The 22,644-nt window shown below is 40.5% G+C and overlaps 1 protein-coding gene across 2 annotated transcripts in view; it reads left to right on the top strand.

Moving 5' to 3' along the window:
* Positions 1-33: 33 nt before the first annotated feature.
* The window catches only part of STXBP3 (syntaxin binding protein 3), a 48,947-nt gene continuing 26,336 nt past the window's right edge, over positions 34-22,644 (top strand). Inside the window, exons 1-5 of one of the 2 annotated variants that reach the window (XM_039484511.1) lie at positions 34-178; positions 13,027-13,076; positions 14,931-15,012; positions 21,235-21,311; positions 21,863-21,941. In XM_039484511.1, coding sequence (XP_039340445.1) covers positions 115-178; positions 13,027-13,076; positions 14,931-15,012; positions 21,235-21,311; positions 21,863-21,941 — 352 coding nt within the window. In that variant the 5' untranslated portion in view covers positions 34-114. Of the gene's footprint in view, positions 179-12,566; positions 12,604-13,026; positions 13,077-14,930; positions 15,013-21,234; positions 21,312-21,862; positions 21,942-22,644 lie in introns of those variants that run through there. The other variant, XM_039484512.1, reaches the window with a different exon arrangement.

Genomic DNA, 22,644 nt, shown 5'->3' with positions numbered 1-22,644 from the left:
CAGACAGAAGCAGGGTCAGAGGGCGGACTTTGAGGGGATGATGTAGATGAAGCGTAAACGGGATGGGGATTGTGTAAAAGTGACGTCAGGGTGGAGGTGGAGTTTGGGGGCAAGATGGCGCCTGCTGCGGTGGGGGCCGTGTCCGGGGAGCGGGGTCTCAAGAGCCTGGTGTGGCAGAGTAAGTCCGAGGCACCCACCCACGTTCCCTTCCCGTCCCTGCGGGCTCCCGCTGCTCGCTCCCTCTCTCTAGGGAAGGGCTGACACGGTTCCGGCGCCGAGATAGCGAGTCCCGCCCCTGGGGCACCAGCACTCGCCTTGCGGCTGCGCCGCGCCTGGCAGCCCCAGTGAGGGGAGCCGGGGCTGAGGTCCTGCCCTCATTCCTTTGGGGGCCTTCCTCCGCGTGCCCCCTCCCCCAGGCCGTGGTGGGTCACTGCGTTCCGCCTCTGCGCTCCCGGAGCCCGAGCCCGCGGCCTGCTGCGCGCCGCCGAGAGGTTGCGGAGCGGCAGGGTCAAGGGCTGGTTGCTGCGGGGGCATGGACCGTGCCTCCCTGAACGGGAGACAGCCGCTGGCCCTGCCGGGCCTGAGCTGCTGCCTCTGCCTAGTCATTTGGGGGCGGTGTGTAACGCCCCGCCGCGGAGCCGCGCGCTTCTTCGTGAGCGCCAGGAAGGGTCCCCGGTCGGTGAAGGCTCGGGCATGTTGTAAATGTTTTGCGGAAGCGCAATACAGACTGTGATATGTTGAAGAATGAGGTTTTGCCCCATGTGTGGGTCCTTTCTTCACTGGCCTGGGAAATCCTGTTGGTCTTATAAACTTATTTCCTTACAGAAGTGCTACAGATGCTGGGAAGTAGCACTGACTTACTACACTGACAACAGATCTTTATTCTTAAGTTCTTCTCTATGCTCCAATTTGCACCAGTTTAATTAGTTTAGCCTTTGTTTTGATCGTTATTTTTCATTGGACTGTTATAAGGGAATAGCTCTGTTACAAAAACTGTAGCATTGACACTGTTCTAAGCACAGTGTTTTCTAATCTTCCTTCTATGATCAGTGGCGAAAACAGTTGTCATGGTGTTGACAGGGCTTACCGTGTGGAGCACCTATTGTAGGAAAAAAATGATAATGACAAAGTTTGAAGTTCGTTGGCACTGTGTACTCTAGCTGAACAGGGAGGTGGGAGGTTGCCAACTCTGGATGGAGGACACCCGCTGTCAAATGCAGCAGTTTTTAGCGTATGGAGCCAATGCCTCTGAAAGGGGATTTTCATCATATTTCAAGGTGATGGTCAATTTTACTGAATATATTCAAGTAAACATTCTTCAAGGATTTCTACAGACTTGGTGGTTTTTGTTTTTTGTTTTGGCTTATTCTCAAATGTTAATTACAGACTACTTTGGGTTTTTTTTAAATTGTTGCTAAATGACCACAAGGAACATAGTTAGCACTATTTATTTATTATTAGACTGCATATATGAGCAGAAGTGTACTTAGCCCACTTACTTTTGTCAGAAAATTGCTGTTTAAAACACCTCATGCTACTTTTTATATTGATGTAGTGAACATTTGTCTTCTGGAAACTTGATACTAGTAACACAGTATATTTGGGAAAGTAGAAGTCCAATCAGAAAATTTATTTAAAAAAAAGTTAGTAGCTAAAGATTTTGCTGTATATGATTGTACAAATGGATGTGCATTTCAGAAAATGTGAAATAAATGAGGAGGGCAAAGCATTTATTACCAATGCTTATTGTCAAATTTGGTAGCCCTGGGAGAGTTGCTGTCACAGAAATATGTAGAGATTGAAAATTGGGTTTGTCATTCAGAACTTGAGTCACTTGTTTTTTTCCTCACTGGTGACTGGAAAGTTTTCCTGGAAAATGCGAGGGAATGAAGCCATGTCCACAGAATGTAAACTTTCCTTTGGTGTTTGGCAGCTGAGTTTCTAGCCTTTAAGGTTGTGTATATATACCCATGTAGTGTGACATTCCTGAATCTTTCTTCAGTGCTCCCTGTAGATTTTTCCAAAGCAGCAAAAAAGTGAGACTACCAAGAGACTGAGCACTTCTTTTGCTACTCGGATGTCTCTGCCATTTTCACTGTTACTCGATCTTCTGTCACTCTGAGCAGCAGCAGAGGCAGGTACTGTTGCTGTCCAAGGAGAAGGATTTTTGCCACCCTGAGAAAATGAGTCTGTATATAGTAGATATGCCCCCTTCAATAGCTGAAGTGCTGGAGGAAAGGTAAAATATCAGAAATTCTGTCTTGTGTGGGAGATGGACAGGGTATTGGAGGACTCCCAAAAAAATAAGGCTTTGAAGCAGTCAGAACTGTTTCTCTCCCTTCCTTTCCATAACTGGCAGGAAGTATTGGAATTGAGTAGTGAGGAAGAGTTCTACCATTTCAAAGAAGTGTTATAGTGGGAGCTTCATGTTTATCAGACATGTGCTAGTTACGGGTTGGTATAAAAAATGGAGCCCTGACAATGGTCCAGGGGCAACACTTTTTCCCCTCCTGGAAAAAGTAAAACCCCCTTTTCCTTAAAAAAGGGTGTTTTACTTTTTCCAGGAAAAGGGGAACCAGGGCTTCTTTAGAGTCCTGTGGATAGTTAACTATCTAGTAAACTCTCCAACACATGCCCTCTTCCAATGTACAGTTTTCTCACTGAGGCCTTCTCTACATTACACAGTTTTGTTGGCAAAAGTTGTGTTTTGCTGACAACATAGGGTGTACAGACTATAGAGCTACTTTTGGGCAGCAAAACTCTACTTTTTTGCTGACACAATAAAATCACCTCAACAAGAGGCATAATGCTTTTTGTGGCATAGTTAAAGCGACAAAACATCAGTGTACATGCTGCCTTTCATTATATTGACCTAACTGGCCTCCTCCGATATCCCACAATGCCTGCCATGATCGCTCTGCTCCCTGTTTTGAACGGCTGCCCTGCAGGCATGTGCCCTTCCCCTTTCAAAGCTCTGGGAAGTTCTGACAGCTGAGAATGCCTTCTGCTCCGGCAGCAAAGAGCAAATCATTAGGGTGGAATCTTCCTGTTCTCCCTTGCACTAGGAACACAGCAGCAGGCAGATTGCTGGTCGGGGGTGGAACTGTTGTGTTCTGGTGTAGGGACTGCTGTGCTGCACTGAGCTGCTGAGGATGCCACTCCAGTCATCTGAGGAGGCTCTGGGAGAACTTGGAAGGAATCAAAGAACCATAGGCAGACAAAGCAGGCTGCTGCTTTGTGGGAGGGAAAGGGGAAGAGACTGCTGTGCCATGCAGATCTGGGGGCTGATGTGGGGGTGTTGGTGTCCCCCTGTCTCAGGATAGGTTTGTCAGGAAGCTGTCTAAACTAAGAGACAGCATGCCTACACAGTTGCTCTCCCCCAACACACACACTTCCCCAACACACATTCTGTTTGTCTCCCCCCCCCCCCTCCCACAAACACTTCCTGTCACACACTGCTCCCTGGCCCTCCCACCTCAGCTGAAAAGCGACAGACAATTTATGAGGATGCCTGTGGAATGATAGGGTCGAGAAACCTGCATCATGCGATGCTCTACCTGCCCCATGAGGCATTGCAAACCCTTCCCAAAGCACTATGCAGTCAGTTGCATGGTGGGCTAGCTATCCACAGTGCACTGCTCTCTGTGTTTGATGTAAGAGCTGCTAGTGTGGATGTGCTCTGCTGACACATGTAGAATAGGGTGGATATGCGACAGCGGTTTAATGAAAGCGGTATAACTTTTGTTGACAAAACTCTGTAGTGTAGACATAGCCTGAGTCATTTTGGTTCTCAATATGTGGGTAAACAAGAAGTGCTAAATCTACATTCAGTACATTATATGTATATCTAGCTAAGTTCTTAAAATTATTTGTTTATACAGCCATGAGGCAATTAACATTACAAATTGTTAATTTAATGTCATAAATAAATGTTACATACAAGACCTGGGTCTGAGGAGTTTTTAGTCATATACATGAAACAAGTGAGTGTGACTGTGTATAGGGACAAGGGAAGGAAGGGTGAGGGTTGAAAGAACAACTTTGAGATTTGACTTACATTTTGTATGCCACTTAATGGTATTGCAGTTTATTTCTATTTATGTAAGATAAGAATGGCTGTACTGGGTCAGACCAATGGTTCATCTAGCCGAGTATGCTGTCTGACAGTGGTTGGTGCTAGATGTTTCAGAGTTCCATAGAATGACAGTGTGTTCTGCAAAAAAAGTACTTCCTTATATTTGTTTGAAACCTGCTACCTATTAACTTCATTGGGGGGGAGGGTAGTCTCTGTTTGTTGTTACGTGAAGGGGTGAAGAACACTTCCCTATTCACTTTCTCCACAACATTCATGGCATTAGACCTCTATTTTGTCCCCCCCCCCCCCCCCTTAGTCATCTCTTTTGTAAACTGAACAGTCCTGGTCGTCTTAATCTCTGTTCCATCCGCATCATTTTTGTTGCTCTTTTCTGTATGTACCTTTTCCAATTCTATTTTTTTTTTTAATTTAGGGTGACCAGAATTGCATGCAGTATTCAAGGTGTGCGTGCACAATGCCTTTATATAATGACATGATATTTTTCTGTCTTACCTTTCCCTTTCCTAATGGTTCCTAACATTGTTAGGTTTCAGAGTGGTAGCCGTGTTAGTCTGTATCAGCAAAAAGAACGAGGAGTACTTGTAGCACTTTAGCAAACATTGTTAGGTGCAGCAGTAGTCAAAAACACTATGTTTTCAAAGAATTATTCTCGGTGACCCCAAGATCTTTCTTGAGTGGTAACAGCTAATTTAGACCACCATCATTTTGTATATGTAGATGGGATTATGTACTTAATATTTGAATTGCTTATAATCTAATCTTTAGAACTACTTCTCCTTTACTACTGTCCATTCTCTCACATTAAGTTGAATTGATTGGGCCTTTCATTGATATGGGGTTCTAGAAGAAAATGGACTTTTAGGAGGTGTTTGGCTGAAGAAAGTGAGGAGGGATCTGGCATGCTGGTATTAGGTTGTTCTAGGCATAGGGAATAGTATGGATTAAAAACCTCAGGATGAGAGGAGGATATGAAGAGGGGGGGTCTGAAGGTGGCATTGTTGGAGCAAGAGCGAGCATAATCAGATTAAAGATGTAGGCAGAAGTGGTTTTGCATATTGAACTTGTAAAAATGATGTATGTGAAATGGCTTGTAGAAATAATGCTTCTTTAGATATAAGGAGTAGAACTGGGCAGATAACCAACTTTTTTGGTTCACTTACAGCTGTAAAAAAAAAAAAAAAATAATGAAGCAAAATCACTTTGGCTTGAACCAAATCTGAAAATTAAAAAAATATATATTTTTTGTTGAGAAATTGAAAGTGCATTTTGGTTTGATTGAAACAGTTGTTTATATCACTGACACCATTCTGCCAGAGAGATGTGTGTGTGTTTGGGGTCCTCTTGATTATTTCACAGAATCCGGTACTAGGAGAGAAAAATGTCATAAAAGAACACTTATTTGAACATGTATGGAGAGATTGGAAGGAGAGAGAGCAGTTAGGACAAATACATTAGGTGCTACTTAATTTAAAAAAAATTTTTTTTAAAGGGGTTCAGGAAATGGGTGTGGACAAAGGTGCAATACTAGATGTAATTGCATTTATAATTGGTGCCTAGATACTATGATGATAGTTGTTCTGAAAGCCTTCCGGTCTTTCTAGTTATCTAATGGTGAAATACTCAACTGCCTTGGCAAGCTAAGCCAGTGAATTTGGTGAATAGTATAGCTCCATGGTCAGGGGATGTGACAGCTGGAGTGCCACAGGGGTGATGTTCATGTGATATGTTGATGACTTGGAAGAATTGTTCAGATGTCATGAGTGGGAATGCCAACTAATACCAATAATAGGTAGATGAGATTTAGGACATGAGCTAGCAAGTGGGTTTAACATTTACTTTAAACATTTTGTTTTAGTTTTTGGCCAAGAAACTAAAACAAATATTTCACTGAAAATTGAGATGATAGTAGCAAACATTTGCCAGGAATAAGTTTATTTTACAATGTGGTCTTTATACAATGCAAGATCTAATTTTAAATTAGATCACTGGGCTGAGCATTCTCAGGAATGAAAATACAATTATTTCAGATTTGGTTGCACTTCAAAAATTCCTATCTGATCTTCTGAAACTGAGATCTAGAAGAATGTATGGTAATAAGTATAGTGTTATAAAAATGACTGGTCTGAAACAACAATGTATTAGTGTGCTAGGTGCTGATCAGGAAAGGTCTCTTATGCTAATAGCTAACAAACTTAAAACTACCAGTTATGTTTCTGGCAACAAATATAGGGAGAAAATGGATATTGACACATTAATAAGAGAAGAAATCCACAGGGATCTGTGAGATTCTGTACAAAAGTCTAAGGAGACCACACCTGGAGCGTTATGCACAACTTTGGATTGTGTAGTATGGGAAGGAAGTTGAATTATTAGAATTGGAAACAACCCATAAGGCAATAGCCAGGAATGATAAAGGGCTTTAGGGGTTAGAGAAGTTGAGGTTTTTTAAAACTCTCTAGTTATGTTCATTAATAGCATGAACACAACATGCCAGGTTATATCCCCTCAGAAACAACTGTAAACATGAAATTGAGTGATCTCACTGTGCAGCACAGTAAGAGCTAAATTATGCAGTGTGGCAGAGCTGAGTTGTGTGACAAAATAATCTCAATTTTAGTGAAATTCTAAAAAACACGCAGAACGAAAATAGAGGAAGGCCTGAGTAAGGAGGAGGCAGCATATGGCATCCTTAAGGGATTCAAATGGGGAGCTTTACTCCTGTACTGCTTACAGATTTCTGTCTTAGTGAAAAGAAGAAAAATAGTTGGGATGGGGACAGATTATACAGCCATGTAATCATGGCAAACATTGGGTTGTTGGATCTAGCAGGCATGGTATATGTACAAACATTAGATGGATGCCCTCTGAGCTGCATGCCCTCCTACCATCCTGAAACTTTACCATGCATTTTGCAGTACTTCTGCAATAATGTGGGTTGAGATGTTGGTTCATGTTTTCAGACAACTCTGATTTTGTTTTTCCTTTGCTTTTGTGTTTCATTTTGAATAAATGGTCTGACACACTTCTTAGCGGTTTTAAACATAGTGGATATTTGTGACTGAAATAGAGCTTTTGGAAATAGAGAACAGAATAGTTTAGTCAGACTTCTTTATTTAGCGTTTATAAAGTGGTGGCACCTAAAGGCAACTACCAGACTGCATCCCGTTGTGCTATGTAAGTGTTCAAGGAGGGTGAATTTCTGAATTTGCCAGAGTGCTAGTTAGATTTTTAAAGCTAAGGACTAACAAAGTATCTAATAGAATCCAGTAGGCTGACCCCCCTATTTATTGAGTCCAGAGACTGTTAGCTTACTAGTTCAAATACTGGCTTCTTTTAAAGTCAACTTTTAACTTGAACAGTATTTTTCAAATCAGGACACTTGCTTATTCTTAACCAACCAACAATTTATTTATTCAGCCAGAACAACATTAATATATAATCAACAGTTAACCACTCAAATGTAGATACAACCACAGAATGGTTAACCACCATGTTGTGGAACTGTGGATATGATCTTCACAGCACGGCAGCTGCAAGAAAAGTGTCAGGAGCAAAACCGACTGCTGTACATGGCTTTTATTGCCTTAACTAAAGCCTTTGATTCAGTGAATAACTGTGCTCTCTGGACTGTACTTTCTAAGATTGATGCATTTATGAGGGCATCCAATGTCCTAAAATTGCTTCATGATAACATGAAAGCAACTGTTCTGAGCAGCATTGGCTCCCAGAGTGAACCTTTCAAAGTACAAACAGGAGTCAAACAGGGCACCAACTGTGTTTGCAATTTTTATTGCCATCATTCTTTACCTAATTGCTGGGAAGTTTACAACTGGTATTGAGATCATTTACAGAATGGATGGAAAGCTGTTCAGGCTTAGCAGGCTGAAAGCCAAGAGTACGATTTCCACAACATCTATTGTGGAACTTCAGTATGCTGATGACAATGCAATCTTTGCCCACTCTGAGAGAGATCTCCAAACTATCTTGAATGTGTTTGCTGATGCTTACGCATGTCTTGGTTTCACTCTTAATAGAGCACTTTAGTCTTCTTGCCATCAGCCCTCTCCAAATGAGGTATTACATGCCTGATCTATCAAAATCCAATGGAGTGCCACTGGAGAATGTCGGTCATTTCCTCTACTTTGGAAGTCATCTGTCATCCAAGGCAGATATTGATGCAGAAATTCAACATCACCTGAGCTGTGCCAGTGTAGCTTTTTCTTGTTCATGGCACAGGGTTTTTGAAGATCATGACATTCGAACAGATTTCAGAGTAGCAGCCATGTTAGTATGTATCCGCAAAAAGAGCAGGAGTACTTGTGGCACCTTAGAAGCTAACAAATCTATTTGAGCATAAGCTTTTGTGGGCTACAGCCCACTTCATCCGATGCATAGAATGGAACATAGTGTAAGAAATATATATGCGCGCGCACACATACAGAGAACATGAAAAGGTGGAAGTTGCCACACCAGTTCTAAGAGGCTAATTAATTAAGATGAGCTACTATCATGAGAAGAAAGTTTGTTGTGATAATCAAGATGGCCCATTTCAAACAGTTGACAAAAAGGTGTGAGGATACTTAACATGGGAAAATAGATTCAGTTTGTGTAATGACATTCGAACAGAGACCAAGCTTCTTGTTTATCAAGCTGTTATTCTCCCAACACTATTGTCTGGGTCCGAAACTTGGACAACCTACAGATACCACTTGAAAGTCCTTGAGAGGCACCATCAACGCTGCCTTCGTAAGATTCTGAAGATCAAATGTGAAGACAAACACACCAATATTAGTGTTCTGGAAGAGGCTAACACCACCGGTATTGAGGCAATGATCTATCAGCAATTCCGCTGGACTGGTCACGTTGTCTGGATTCCAAACCATCCCCTCCCAAAACAGGTCCTGTTCTCTCAGGTGAAAGAAGGGTACCGTGACATGGGTGGACAAAGGAGAAAGGAGTAAACAGTGACGTGGCAAAGGTTGCATACAATACTAACTGCTCAAGATAGTTAAGACCAAAGCAGACTGTGAAGAACTTCAGAAAGATCTCACAAAACTAAGTGATTGGGCAACAAAATGGCAAATGACATTTAATGTGGATAAATGTAAAATAATGCACATTGGAAAAAATAACCTCATACAATATGATGGGAGGCTAGTTGTAGCTAAATTAATCAGGAAAGAGATCTTGCAGTCACCCTGGATAGTTCTCTGAAGACTTCCATGCAGTGTGCAGCGGCAGTCAAAAGAGCAAACAGGATGTTATGAATCATTTAAAAAAGGGATAGAGAACAAGATGTAGAATATCTTATTGCCCTTATATAAATCCATGGTACGCCCACATCTTGAATACTGCATACAGATGTGGTCTCCTCATCTCAAAAAAGATATACTGGCATTAGAAAAGGGTCAGAGAAGGGCAACTAAAACGATTAGGGGTTTGGAATGGGTCCGATATGAGGAGAGATTAAAGAGGCTAGGACTTTTCAGCTTGGAAAAGAGGAGACTAAGGGGGCATATGATAGAGGTATATAAAATCATGAGGGGTTGGAGACAGTGAATAAGGAAAAGTTATTTACTTGTTCCCATAATATAAGAACTAGGGGCCACCAAATGAAATTAATGGGCAGTAGGTTTAAAACAAATAAAGGAAGTTCTTCACACAGCGTACAGTCAACCTCTGGAACTCCTTGCCTGAGGAGGTTGTGAAGGCTAGGACTATAATAGGGTTTAACAGACAACTGGATTAAATTCATGGAGGATAAGTCCATTAATGGCTCTTAGCCAGAATGGGTAAGGAATGGTGTCCCTAGCCTCCGTTTGTCAGAGGGTGGAGATGGATGGCAGGAGAGTGATCACTTGATCATTACCTGTTAGGTTCACTCCTTCTGGGGCACCTGGCATTGACTACTATCAGTAGAGAGGATACTGGGCTGGATGGACCTTTGGTCTGACCCAGTATGGCTGTTCTTATAATGCTTCTGTTGTCATAAGGACTTAAGGACAATCTAAAGAAGTGTGATATTGACATTGACACTTGCCCAGGATTGCTTAAAATGGAGTGAAGTCCTACATGATGGTCCTCTGCATTTTGAACTTGATCTCCGACAAGCGGAAGATGACAAGAGGCACAGGAGTAAGGAGAGACTGTCTTCCAGTCATGGTCAACAGCCTTCTGCTGAGCCTGAAACATCTGCTCTCATTGTAAGAGAACTTGTGGTTTAAGGATTGGCCTTATTAGCTTTCTGAGGACCCATAACTCCCATGGAAGATGATGATAGTCGGTAACGAGTGATTGCCATCATCATCACAGTTGTGCAAGCAGTTATCATAGACTAGAGTTGAGGCTCAGCAGTTATATCAAAGAACAATGGAAATTACTAAGATTTATTATTCTCAATGCATTAGTGCCTAACACAATTATCGCACTTCCAGGGAGGCACTTGTTTTTAAGGCACTTTGAAGAGTGTATTTAGTACAGTTTGAATGGATTGGTCTCAAAAGGACAAATTTAGAATATTAAAAGCAGTTGCTTAAAACAGTTCTTCTTTCCCCCGCCGCCCCCCAAACAATTGCTTGGATGAATAAAGGGAGTTAAAATATGGTTATTTGAGGTCTCACTAGAGACTGTAGACTCAACAAGATATTTCCCCTTCTATTCTGTAATATACTCTTTGAATACTTCTTATTCTCTTAACTTTGGGATGGGGGAGAGTCCTTTCCACGTGGTTGGTCCAGGTGTCTGTCATGCTTTGGATTCTTCAGCTTGTTGGGCTCAGTCAATTCTCAAGAGCATGTGGTGACTTGAGTTTATATAGCCTAGTTTCAGGACGTGTAGGCAGGGGCTGCCCTCTTATTCCTATTGGACACATGCCAAGTGAGTGCTTAGATTTTAGTTTGTTTTTGTTGCTTCCATCACTATCCAATAGATCAGGGGTCTCAAACATGCAGCTCTCAGGCCAGTGAAGTTATTTCCTGCAGCCACCAAGCTCCTCTCACCTGCCACCCACACAGCGTGCCGTGTCCCCACTCCTCTGCCTATCTCTGGATGCTTCCTGCTGCCAAACAGCTGTTCGGTGGTGCTTAGCGCTTTCCAGGAGGGAGGGGGGTAGAGGTGGAGCTGCACGCTATGGGGAGGAGGTGGAGAAGAGGTGGGATAGGGATGGGGATTTGGGGAAGGGGTTGGAATGGGGGTGGGGAAGGGGTGGGAAGATGCAGGGCAAGGGCGGGGCCTCATGGAACAGATGGAGTCAGAGGCGGGCCAGGGCAGAAGGGGGGGGGGGGGGCTTTTGTATCTTTATATGAAAAGGTGTCAGTGATGCAGTCCTCAGGCCAATATACTAGTCCTCACGTGGTCCACATGGTGATTTGAGTTTGAGATCCCTGCAATAGATGGTGATGGTATATAACAAATTTCTTTAATCCTTTCCTTATCGGAGGTTTTTTAAGTTTGATTTGTTTCGAGTATTGTATTTCATTATTAGCCCCTGCTATCAACTGGGATCCTCCCCTTTCAGCAAGTTCTCTTAATATCCTAAGTTATACCCTGGTTTATATTTTTTTATATTTTTTTCCTTGTTCCAGACAATTCCTATTACTTCTAGAGTGCAACAGTTATTTACAGAGAGAACAACAAAATCCTTAATATTTTAAATTTGGAGGGCATACTCCATACACTCTTTGTACATGAGCAGTTTACGTTATGTTGGGCTTGCCATAGAACAAGAGACATTTTCCATGTAGAGAAGGATGTAGATCTGACTCGCAAAGCAAACAAATGGGCAGATTCTGATATGGGGTGAAAGATTATTTACAGTGTATTTGAGTTGCAAAGAAAACAACGTATAGTTTGGGGTGAACGTTTTGCTTGGATTTCTTGGTGTAATAGTTATTTTGTTCAATTTGACTTTCTGTCTTACAGTAACATTTCTAATTTGCTTAACTTGCATCTTCCCCAACCATTTCTTTATCCACTCATAATGTGTAATGGGTCACTTTGCATAAGAAAGCAGCGTGTCACCCTTACATGGTAACTTAAGTTCTTTTTAGGTAGGTTGGGAGGGAGAAAGGGGTTTTATCCATATTCAAATTGAGAGATTCTTGCCTACATGTAACAATATTCTCATGTAATCATTTTAATTAGCTTCCTGACTTTGACTGTGGGTCCTTAGCCAAAGTGTCTCGCATGATGTGAACCATTTTCTTGTCTTCCTAGGTGGATCTTATTTTGGGATAAACAATGGTGGATAGCTTTTCCAATCTTTAAGGGCCAGAAGGAATCAGTAGTTACTAATCAATCAAGGCATATTTGTTCTGTATATCCTTTGCAGCTAGTCTCTGTACAAACGTAACAAATGACAGTTGCTCCTCGAAGAGATCACAATATAAAAGGAATCATACTTCCAAGCATTTGCTTTTTTCTTTTCTAAAACAGTTTGTTTGTTTTTTTCCATAGGTTACACTTGGGATGGTAGAGTAAAGCAAAAATGCCTAGCTATATATTTAAAAGTATGCAATATGTTTTTTGCACATTTTTATTTGTATATATACGTCTGATCCTGCACGTTAACTAAGTGTTAGCTTAACATTGTGCTCATGAAGAGTCTTGTTGAATTCAGTAGGAAGTGTTCTCTAACATAAAGTTATGAATGTGACTAAATGTTTGCAGGATCAGGATAATCATTTGGACTGATTATATGGATCTGTAAATTTTGAAACTAATTAGTTCAAGTGAAAACTACAGCTTCAAGTTTTGCACTACTTTTTGTAAAATAGAGCAAAGGACTAGTTGCAAAAATGATACTTCCGGAGACTTACCTAGCAAAATATTACATGTTTTGCTTTTTGACATCTCCATAAATGTAACTTACTGAATAAGAAGTTATGGTGTTTTCTTGTATGTCTTTAAACTGACAATTTTTTTTTTAACAGAGCTAAAATTATCAGTATTTGATGATTGTAGGAAGGAAGAAGAATGGAAGGTAAAGTTCATTTTGCTTTTTGTAACACTTTAGAATTACTAAAAGCAATAGTCTGTTTTGTTAAGTATGCTGACTCTATTTCTTTGCTTGCCTGAGATTTCTTCGCAACACTTTCATTAAATGACCTGTAGTAGATGGACAAATGGATTTGTCTTCTGGTTTCCTAGTGATGTAGAAAGAAGACCTGAAAGGTGATTCTGTTGGTTTTTAAACTTTAGAAATTCAGGTTTTGTCTTACCCTATTTTCCCGAAAGACACAACAGACTCACTCATTTTTCTGTAACTTTCCATTGATTGATTTCCAGTGGTGGGAATGCTGTGTTGGCCTGATATGGTATACTTATGCTGTAGTTAAAAACCCGCAGCTGGCCTGTGCCAGCTGACTTGAGCTCAGGGTAAGGGGATGTTTAATTACGATGCAGAAGTTCGGGCTTGGACTGCAGCCCGAGCTCTGAGACCTTCCCACCTTGCAGGGTCCTAGAGCCTGGGCTCTAGCCTGAGCCCAAACATCTACTCCACAATTAAACAACTCCTTAGCCCAAGCCCCATGAGTCTAAGTCAGCTGGCACAGGCCAGATGCTATTTTTAATTGCAGTGTAGACATATACACAACAGACTTAGAGTATCTGTTTTGAGCAGGGTTAGACAATATGGTACTTTATTTAGAAGTTGGGGTTTTTTTTAAATCAGAAAAACATCAGGGTTGTTACAGACAATAAAAATACTCCCATTGTGGTGATGCAGCTGTTCTTGCCATGAACAAAAAGATCTGTAGAATAAAATTTGCTCAGGGGGATCTGGAGAGGAAGCTTAAAATAATTTAGGATAAACTGATCTGAAGAGGAAGGTTTTACACTAAACCAAATACAATGAAGACAGCCACTGCAGGCTTAAAGGAGATCTGACATAGCAAATTCTGCAAATAGCTCTCTGAGCCACAAAGTTCTCAACCCAAGCAAGATGAGTTTGGAATGTTGAGTAAGGCTGGCCAGGCTGATCTCAGTTGTCATGGAAAACCTAGGATGAGAAATGGTTAGAGCAGGGGTCAGCAACCTTTCAGAAGTGGTGTGCTGAGTCTTCATTTAATCACTCTAATTCCAGGGTTCTCAAACTGGGAGTCAGGACCCCTGAGGGGGTTGCGAGGTTATTACATGGTGGGTTGCGAGCTGTCAGTCTTCATCCCAAACCCCGCTTTGCCTGCAGTATTTACAGTGGTGTTAAATTAAAAACACTTGTTTATATATTTATAAGGGGGGGGGGTCGTACTCAGAGGCTTGCTATGTGAAAGGGGTTACCAGTACAATAGTTTGAGAAACACTCCTCTAATTTAGGGTTTCGCGTGCCAATAATCTGTAAGTCTATAATATATAACTAAACTATTGTTGTATGTCAGGTAAATAAGATCTTTAAAATGTTTAAGAAGCTTCATTTAAAAACTAAATAAAAATGCAGAGCCCCCTGTACCAGTGGCCAGGACCTGGGCAGTGAGTGCCACTGAAAATCAGCTTGCATGCCGCCTTTGGCACGTGTGCCATAGGTTGCTTGGTTAGAGTATTTTAGGCACAAATTGGGAGTTCAGTGGCCTACTGTATCTTATTTTTTGTGTGTGTGTGTATATGTTGCTTTGCAAAATCCATGTTACTTGTAACCCTTTCAAATAAAAATAGCAACCTTGCAGTAATAAAGTGAGCAATTGGGGAAAAGAAACTGAAATTATTTTCTTACCAATTTAAAGTTTCCACAGCTGCTTATCAAAGAAAGAGAATTAAGAACATGAAATATACCTTCTTATAGTAACTGTAGCTGATTCTGAATTATTTGCCTAAATGCTGCTTCATTTGTTTTTATATTTAGATAATTATTTTAGATGACTTTACCACTAAACTACTGTCGTCATGTGGCAAAATGACTGATTTACTGGCAGAAGGCATCACTGGTAAGTCTAAAATAGTTGTTAAAGGGTGCTTTTTTAAATCTGGGGCAGATGAAAATGTTGGGCTAATAAATGAGGCTATGTTTCAGTCATGGGTATTTTTAGTAAAAGTGATGGACAGGTCACGGGCAGTAAACAAATTCACTGTGCTAATAAGCAATGGTTACATAAACACCACCCTATTCCAGAAACCTACTGACTGCTTTACTTACCTACGTGCCTCCAGACAACATCACATGATCTATTACATCTTGTCTACAGCCAAGCTCTAAGATACATCCGCATTTGCTCCGATCCCTCAGACAGATACAAACGCCTACAGGATCTCTATCAAGCATTTTTAAAACTACAGTACCCACCTGCTGAAGTGAAGAAACAGATTGATAGAGCCAGAAGGGTACCCAGAAGTCACCTACTACAAGATAGGCCCAATAAAGAAAGTAACAGAACACCACTAGATGTCATCTACAGCCCCCAACTAAAACCTTTCTAGCGCATCATCAGGGATCTACATTCTATCCTGACCGACCTTGGGGGACAGGTCGGTCCTCAATTACAGACAGCGCCCCAACCTGAAGCAAATACTCACCAGCAACCACAAAACAAAAACACCAACCCAGGAACCAAACCCTGTAACAAACCCCTGTGCCAACTCTGTCCACATATCTATTCAAGGGACACCATCATAGGACCTAACCACATCAGCCACACCATCAGGGACTCGGTCATCTGCACATCTACCGATGTGTGATATGCCATCATGTGCCAGCAAAGCCCCTCTGCCATGTATGTTGGCCAAACCGGATAGTCTCTATGCAAAAGAATAAATGGACACAAATCTGACATCAGGAATCATAACATTCAAAAACCAGTAGGAGAACACTTCAGTCTTCCTGGTCACTCAATAACAGACCTAAAAGTGGCAATTCTTTGACACAAAAAAATTCAAAAACAGACTCCAACATGAAACTGTAGAACTGGAATTAATTTGCAAACGGGACACCATCAGATTAGGCCTGAATAAAGACTGGGAGTGGTTGAGTCATTACAAAACCTAAACCTAATTTCCCCAATACTAATTTCCCCGTACTGTTACACACATCTTGTCAACTATCTGAAATGGGCCACTCTCATTACCACTTCAAAAGTTATTTCTCTTCCCTTGGTATCCTGCTGTCAATTGAATTGTCTTGTTTGACTGACCTCACACTTGGTAAGGCAACTCGCATCTTTTCATGTATTTATACCCGCTCCTGTATTTTCCACTCCATGCCTCTGATGAAATGGCTTCTAGCCCACGAATGCTTATGCCCAAATAAATTTGTTAGTTTCTAAGGTGCCACAAAGAATCCTGGTTTTTGTTTTTGTTTTTTTTTGTTTGTGGTGGGGTTTTTTTTGTGACCCATCCATGACTTTTACTAAAAATACCCATGACTAAAACATGGGTGGGGGCCGTGGGTGTTCTGAGGTGTTGGGGGGACAAGGGTGCTGCAGGTGTTGGGGGAGGGGCTGGGCAGCATGACCCAGGACCCCTGCTAGTGCAGGGCCTGGAGCTCCACAGGGGGTAGTGTTGGTGGGGCTGGCAGGGGCTCCCTACTCAGCTCTGCGTCCCTGAAGCTCCATTGGAACTGTGGCCAATGGGAGCTACGGGAGTTGGGTCTGTGGGTGCAAGCAGCGTATGGCAGAATACTCGCCCCTCCCCAGCCCCTTTGCTGCTTAGGCGCTGCAGGGTTATGGAAGCTGGGGAGCGCCCCCCTCACCATGGTAAACGCGCCCCCCCCCCACCTCAGCTCCCTCCCACACACCCAAACTGCTGCCTTGACCTCCGGGCAGACTAGCAGCCTTACTAATAAATATATGTACTGTAGGATTATTACTATTATAAATGAGAGAGGCCATGAAACTGTTTGTTTCTTTTCTTGTTTAATATTCCATGGTTTGTTAATTGCAAGGCTGAAAAACTGCGTTTAATGCTGCTCTCTTGAAAGAACCTTGCAGCACTGGTGCTGCAAAGTGGCATGTAGGCAGGTATCATATTTATAAAATCCAGAAACGTGTCTGCCGTAGCTGACTGGCTGTTTACTCTTGAAACTTTATGCTGTCAGTTGAGAGATGTGCCTTTTCCCTGTCTGCTCTCCTTAAAATCTGGTATTTTTGATCAAATTTGAAGGTCCAGTGTAGAAAGACTTGCTTGAAAGAACTTTACAGTTGGCTCATAGTTAACTTTTCTTCACTTGGAGACTTCGCTTTTGGGCAAAGTGTTCTTCAGTGTTTTTCATGCTATATAAGTGATTTAGATGATCCCCTGTACTTTCAGGGAAGCAGCAAATCAAGTATGTGGTCAGACACTAAACTAACTTCTTGAGAATGTCTTTTCAGTTGTTAGCTCAGTGAAAATACATGTTTAGTGTAGAGTTTTGGACCAAGAAAAACAAAGTGTTAGACTGTATGAAGAACAGGATATAGCATGTGGTGAGAACACTGAGAATATAAATTAATGGAATGCCCTCATCTTGAATCCTGTATCCAATCTCAAGAAAACAGAAATAGGAGAGGTCCAGAGAAGGGAAACCAAAATTGAAGGCACGAAAAAACTTTCCTATGGAAAAGACTGAATCTGAATCCATTGTTTAAGTCATGGAAAAGGCTCTGCCATCCCTGTCCATTGTGCCACTAGAGTAGAACCTCAGAGTTACGAACACCAGAGTTATGAACTGACTGATCAACTACGCACCTCATTTGGAACCAGAAATATGCAACCAGACAGCAGCAGAAACCCCCCAAAACACCCCAGCAAGGATATTACTGTGTTAAATGTAAACTACTTTAAAAAAGTGTTTATATATTATAATATTTTAAAAAAGGAAACTCTTTCTGTGTTTGTTTCATTTAAATTAAGGTGGCTAAAAGCAGCGTTTTTCTTCTGGATAGTAAAGTTTCAAAGCTGTATTAAATCAATATTCAGTTGTAAAATTTTGAAAGAACAGCCATAATGTTTTGTTCAGAGTTACGAACATTTCAGAGTTATGGAACAACTTTCATTCCTGAGATTTTTGTAACTCTGAGGTTCTTCTGAACTCAGAATACTTTGTGGTTCTATAACTTTTGTACAAAGATGGATGGTGGTTGTTCCATTGCTCAACCTCCCTCCTGGAGGACCAGTAGGCTGCTTTTAGTCTGATCCCTATCCTTTAACCTGTCCAGTTTGCGTGGCCCTATCAGGAGTTAAAACTACTGCGAGCATAGCTGTCAGGGTCACTGGAACATAAGCCTTCCCTCTACATCAAGGTGCAGTCTCCAGGGAAAGATGGAAAGACTAAGAACTCTAAGTTTAGAGTGGAGAGAAGAGGGGACATGATAGCTGTGAATAAAATAATAGAGAACAAGGGGACATCCAATGAAACTAAAAGGTAACATTTAAAAGTCCTAAAAGGAAATCCTTCTGTGCAATTCAGAATTAACCAATGGAACTGTCAAGACTAATTTCCCCACTCTAGCACTTTGAGTGCAGAAGGTGGGGGCCCACAAGGACTCTAAAAAAATTAATACTTTCCACTCTAGGCTTGTATTAAACTTCCAAGGTTACAGCTTTTCTTTGACCTTGGATTGATTGATTGCTGCCACTACCCAAGTGCAAAACCCCTTTGGGAACCCAGGAAGGCACACTTGGGAATTCCTTCCTGTGGGGTACCCTCAAGCCCTTTCATCCCTCCTCCCCCCGGAAGAGCTGAGAAAAAGAGGGGGGGAAGGAAATCAGCTGTTGCCACCAGCTAATTAAACAACATGTGCACAAACCTCTTAAGATGCACAAATTCGATTCTGTTTGTAAAAAAAAGGTAAATTTTATTAAAAAAAGAAAATACATCTGGTAACTTAGTCTTCTGCTAGATTTAAAAAAAAAAAAAAAAACCTCTACAAGAATTAAGCATCAAGAATAGCTCTCTTGAGGTCCAGCTTAAAGGTTACAAGCAAAACAAAAGCACCTGGGGTTAGCACAGAGGAATCCACAAGCCATAAAGAAATAAAAGGGATAAACCTAATCACGTCTTCCTAGACATTTCCTGATCTACTTACATATCTGGGGTTTTAGATGAGTAGTTTCTGGGTATAATACTGATGATTTTTTTCATACCTGGCCCAAGCTTTTCACAGCATAACTGCTCCCTGTCTACCTCTCTCCGAGAACAACAACAGACAGACACAAAAGGGAGTCTTTGTTCAATTTTAAAACGTTCTAGCCTTCCCATTGGCTCTTTTGGCCAGGTGTCCACTCACTTCCTTTTACCTATGCAACAGTGAGATTTTACAGGTAAAACATCTAGAGAACAGCTATAAAGAGGGATTTTATAGCTGCTGGCTGGGCATCCATAAAAGGCACCCCACCCCCCTTCATTTATCACAGGAACTCATTTTCACAGTATGTCAGATTCCAAGAGCTTTCCAGAATAAAAAGGATTAAAAATGGATAATATTCCTGGTTACATTAGCTAGAATAAAAAATGAAGGCTAGAACTCCTCATTCTTCAGGCAGTTGCTTTCTGCAAATGTTTAAGGGGAAAGTACCCTGATGGGCAGTTTAATATCTGTCCACTATGGAGTTTCTTGCACCTTCCTCTTAAGCATTTGTTATTGGCCTCTGTCAGAAGCAGAATATCTGATGAGATTTCACTTGATAATGTAATTCCTATATGATATATTGAGACTAGATTTACCTATATTCTTGAGAAGATGAAACTGCAATCATAAACTTTATAGCCCGTAAAAACCATTTATTAAAGGGGGAACACTTATATTTTCCTTGGCTCAGCTGTCTTAAAGTTCAAAAAGTAAGAAGTATTTCTTGCTATAAAACTTATTTGAAGTGTGTTTAAAGTTAGCATTTCTGAGATGCCTGATGCCTAAATCATCGTGGTGAAAAGTAATATTTTGAAATTGGTAGTGAATATATTCAAATTTATGAAAGCAGTTTTCAGTTGTCTAATAGATTTTTTTTTTTAAATCAGTATTTTATGGTGAGACAGTATTTAGGATAGTAACTTCACAATTCTTGCTCACATGAGTATCAATGAAGCTACTTAAAGTAAGGAAGAGATTGTATGATTGGACCCTTAGTGTGTAAACTTAAACATTGATATTAAATTAGTCCTGCTTTAAGACTGATTATTTACTCTGATACTGTCTTTCCATATGTCCAATATATCACATGCCACTTCAGAAAGAGCAGTAAGCTCAAATCTCAACTGTAATTCACTTTTCAAGTGTATTTTACTCATAGTAAATTGCTTTGCTGTTTCCATCTGAAAATTTTTCAGAACAAATGGGTATAACTTTTCTTAACCACTAAGTAAGTGAAGTGCTGCGTAAAGTGCCAGACTGACAGTCCTGGAAACAGAAGTTCTCTGTTAATTTACAAAAGCTGTGGCCTGGTTGGAAGCAAGGGAAGTTTTCCCACTTTTTCCCACCAATGCATTGCAGCCCTATCTCAGGAAATCCTCTATATGTAATATCTGTAGTGTAATGAGTAAGCTAAACAGAGAAGCTATTGGAAGGACGTGTTACATGAAATAGTTGGGTTTTTAAAAAATGACCAACTTGTGCATGCAGTTACATTTCCAGTAGGTTAATTGCACAAGAAATGGCCAAAGGACAGAAAAGGCTAGAGTCTTAGAGGTCCTCTGTGTTGTTGTTTTTTTCCCTTCTGATGCTGAATATAAGCATAATTTTACCAAGGTTGTGATCCTGTAAGCTGCTGTTTGCATGTTGGCCCACGTGTGAAGATCCATTGATTTTACTGGGGCTCTACGTAAGAGCAGAGGTCTATCTGTGTCAAACAACTTGCAAGATTGGGACCTAGAGGTTTAGTTAGTATGTAACTCTGTTCTACTCTGTCTTTGTGTTAACCTCCAACGTGAAAAATCAGGATTCTTTATAGATAGGTAGCATCCAGCCCCTGTGGGGGTTTTTTAGGCCCCACCCACAGACCTTACTTAATCAATTAAAAGTGTAATTCAGCTCTTTCCATAGAATGAGTTTTATACCCATTTTAGCTTATGGAAATACTAATGTAAAATACAATCACTGGTCAAATGGAGCATTATTAGAAGATTCAATGTTTAGTTTCCTTTTTGTTTAAAAACCTTGGTGTTCAATGTAGTTTTCCAAACTTAATTAAGAAAGATATATTGAGTATTGTATTTTGAAATGAGTAACTTTATATATTTTTAGCTGTGGAGAATGTTTATAAAAACCGTGAGCCTGTCCCGCACATGAAGGCAATCTATTTCATCACTCCAACCAAGAAGGTTAGTATTTTTAAGGGAAAAACTTTTACTTAGTTTTTCTTTGATTTTTTTTTTTCTTTTTGTAGTACAGAAAGCATGAAGCACTAAACCATCGTAACATTACGTAGTGAGCTATTACAAAGCTGCCATTCAAAATAATGGCTGTAGAAAAGAGTTGGCTCTACTGGTACTAACAGAAATGTTCAGAAGAGACTGAATCTCCAGTTATTAAATCATTTTCAGTCTATAACAATATAACATAAGATTTTCCTTCTCCCCTTTTCTTTACTTCCTTAAAGCAATCTTTTGTACAACTTCTATAGATGAGAATATTACTGATCTTCTTTCATTGTTTTGTCATCCTTGGGCTGGACATATATAAATATTATAGTTCAGTGATTATATTCCCATGTGACTGATTACAGTATTTCTGATTTCATACTGATCAATAAAAACATGAAGTTTTTCAAAAATATAGACCAAGAAAAGTTTGTTCTGAGGGCAGGCAAAATAGACATGAATGACAGTTATTTTCTTTATAGTAAATTACAATTTAGCATTTTTATCTTAAGTCTATAGATGGTCTTATAAATGACTTTGTAAGTAAATCATCCAGCAAGTACAAAGCAGCATATGTCTACTTCACTGACTGTAAGTAATTTTTTTATTGAGTTTGATAATGATGAATGTTTAAAAGTGGTTCAGTCTTATCTTGCTACTAACATATTCTAACTTTCTAGTTGGTGCATATTTTAAATATTAACTACTAGACTAAGATGTGAGGGGAGTTTTGAGATTCAGCTTGTTTACCAGAGTTGAGAATTTAAATTGAGTTGTTTTAAAACAACAACAACCCATAATTCTGTCTTTGCCTGTTAATTATGCTGTAAGGCATAGTAGCCAGAAATGGAAAGCCACAGGATGTGGAATTAGAGTTTCTGTCCAGTGTGGCACTGTGGCTTCTTCTTTCCCAGAATAAATGACATTTGCATTTTATGCTTTAGTTTTCAATGTTACATGTTTTGGTTTTATTTTTATAACATGCTAACTGTATTGGTATGCTATAGAATGTAAAGGAAGAAGCTTTTGAGCAAAATTATGAGGTACACAAACATATAATCCTGTGCATAAATAACACCAAAAAATGACTCTTAGGATGACAGTTTGCTGTGCTGCAAGGACAATGGTTTGAAGTTTGATTATAGTTCACTTATTCACTATGAACTCAGTTTTGAGCTGGCCTCCACATGTTTGTAGAGGAGTAAGGAAGTGTAAGGTGCCCTCTTAATTCCTCTGCATAGTCTTCTTGCATCATAAATTGCACGCAAAGGAAAGAACAGCTGTCATTCCATAG

Source organism: Mauremys reevesii, linkage group 8 (genome assembly GCF_016161935.1).
Source record: "Mauremys reevesii isolate NIE-2019 linkage group 8, ASM1616193v1, whole genome shotgun sequence".
NCBI classification, from domain to species: Eukaryota; Metazoa; Chordata; order Testudines; family Geoemydidae; genus Mauremys; species Mauremys reevesii.
This window is presented reverse-complemented; position numbering and strand designations above follow the sequence as displayed.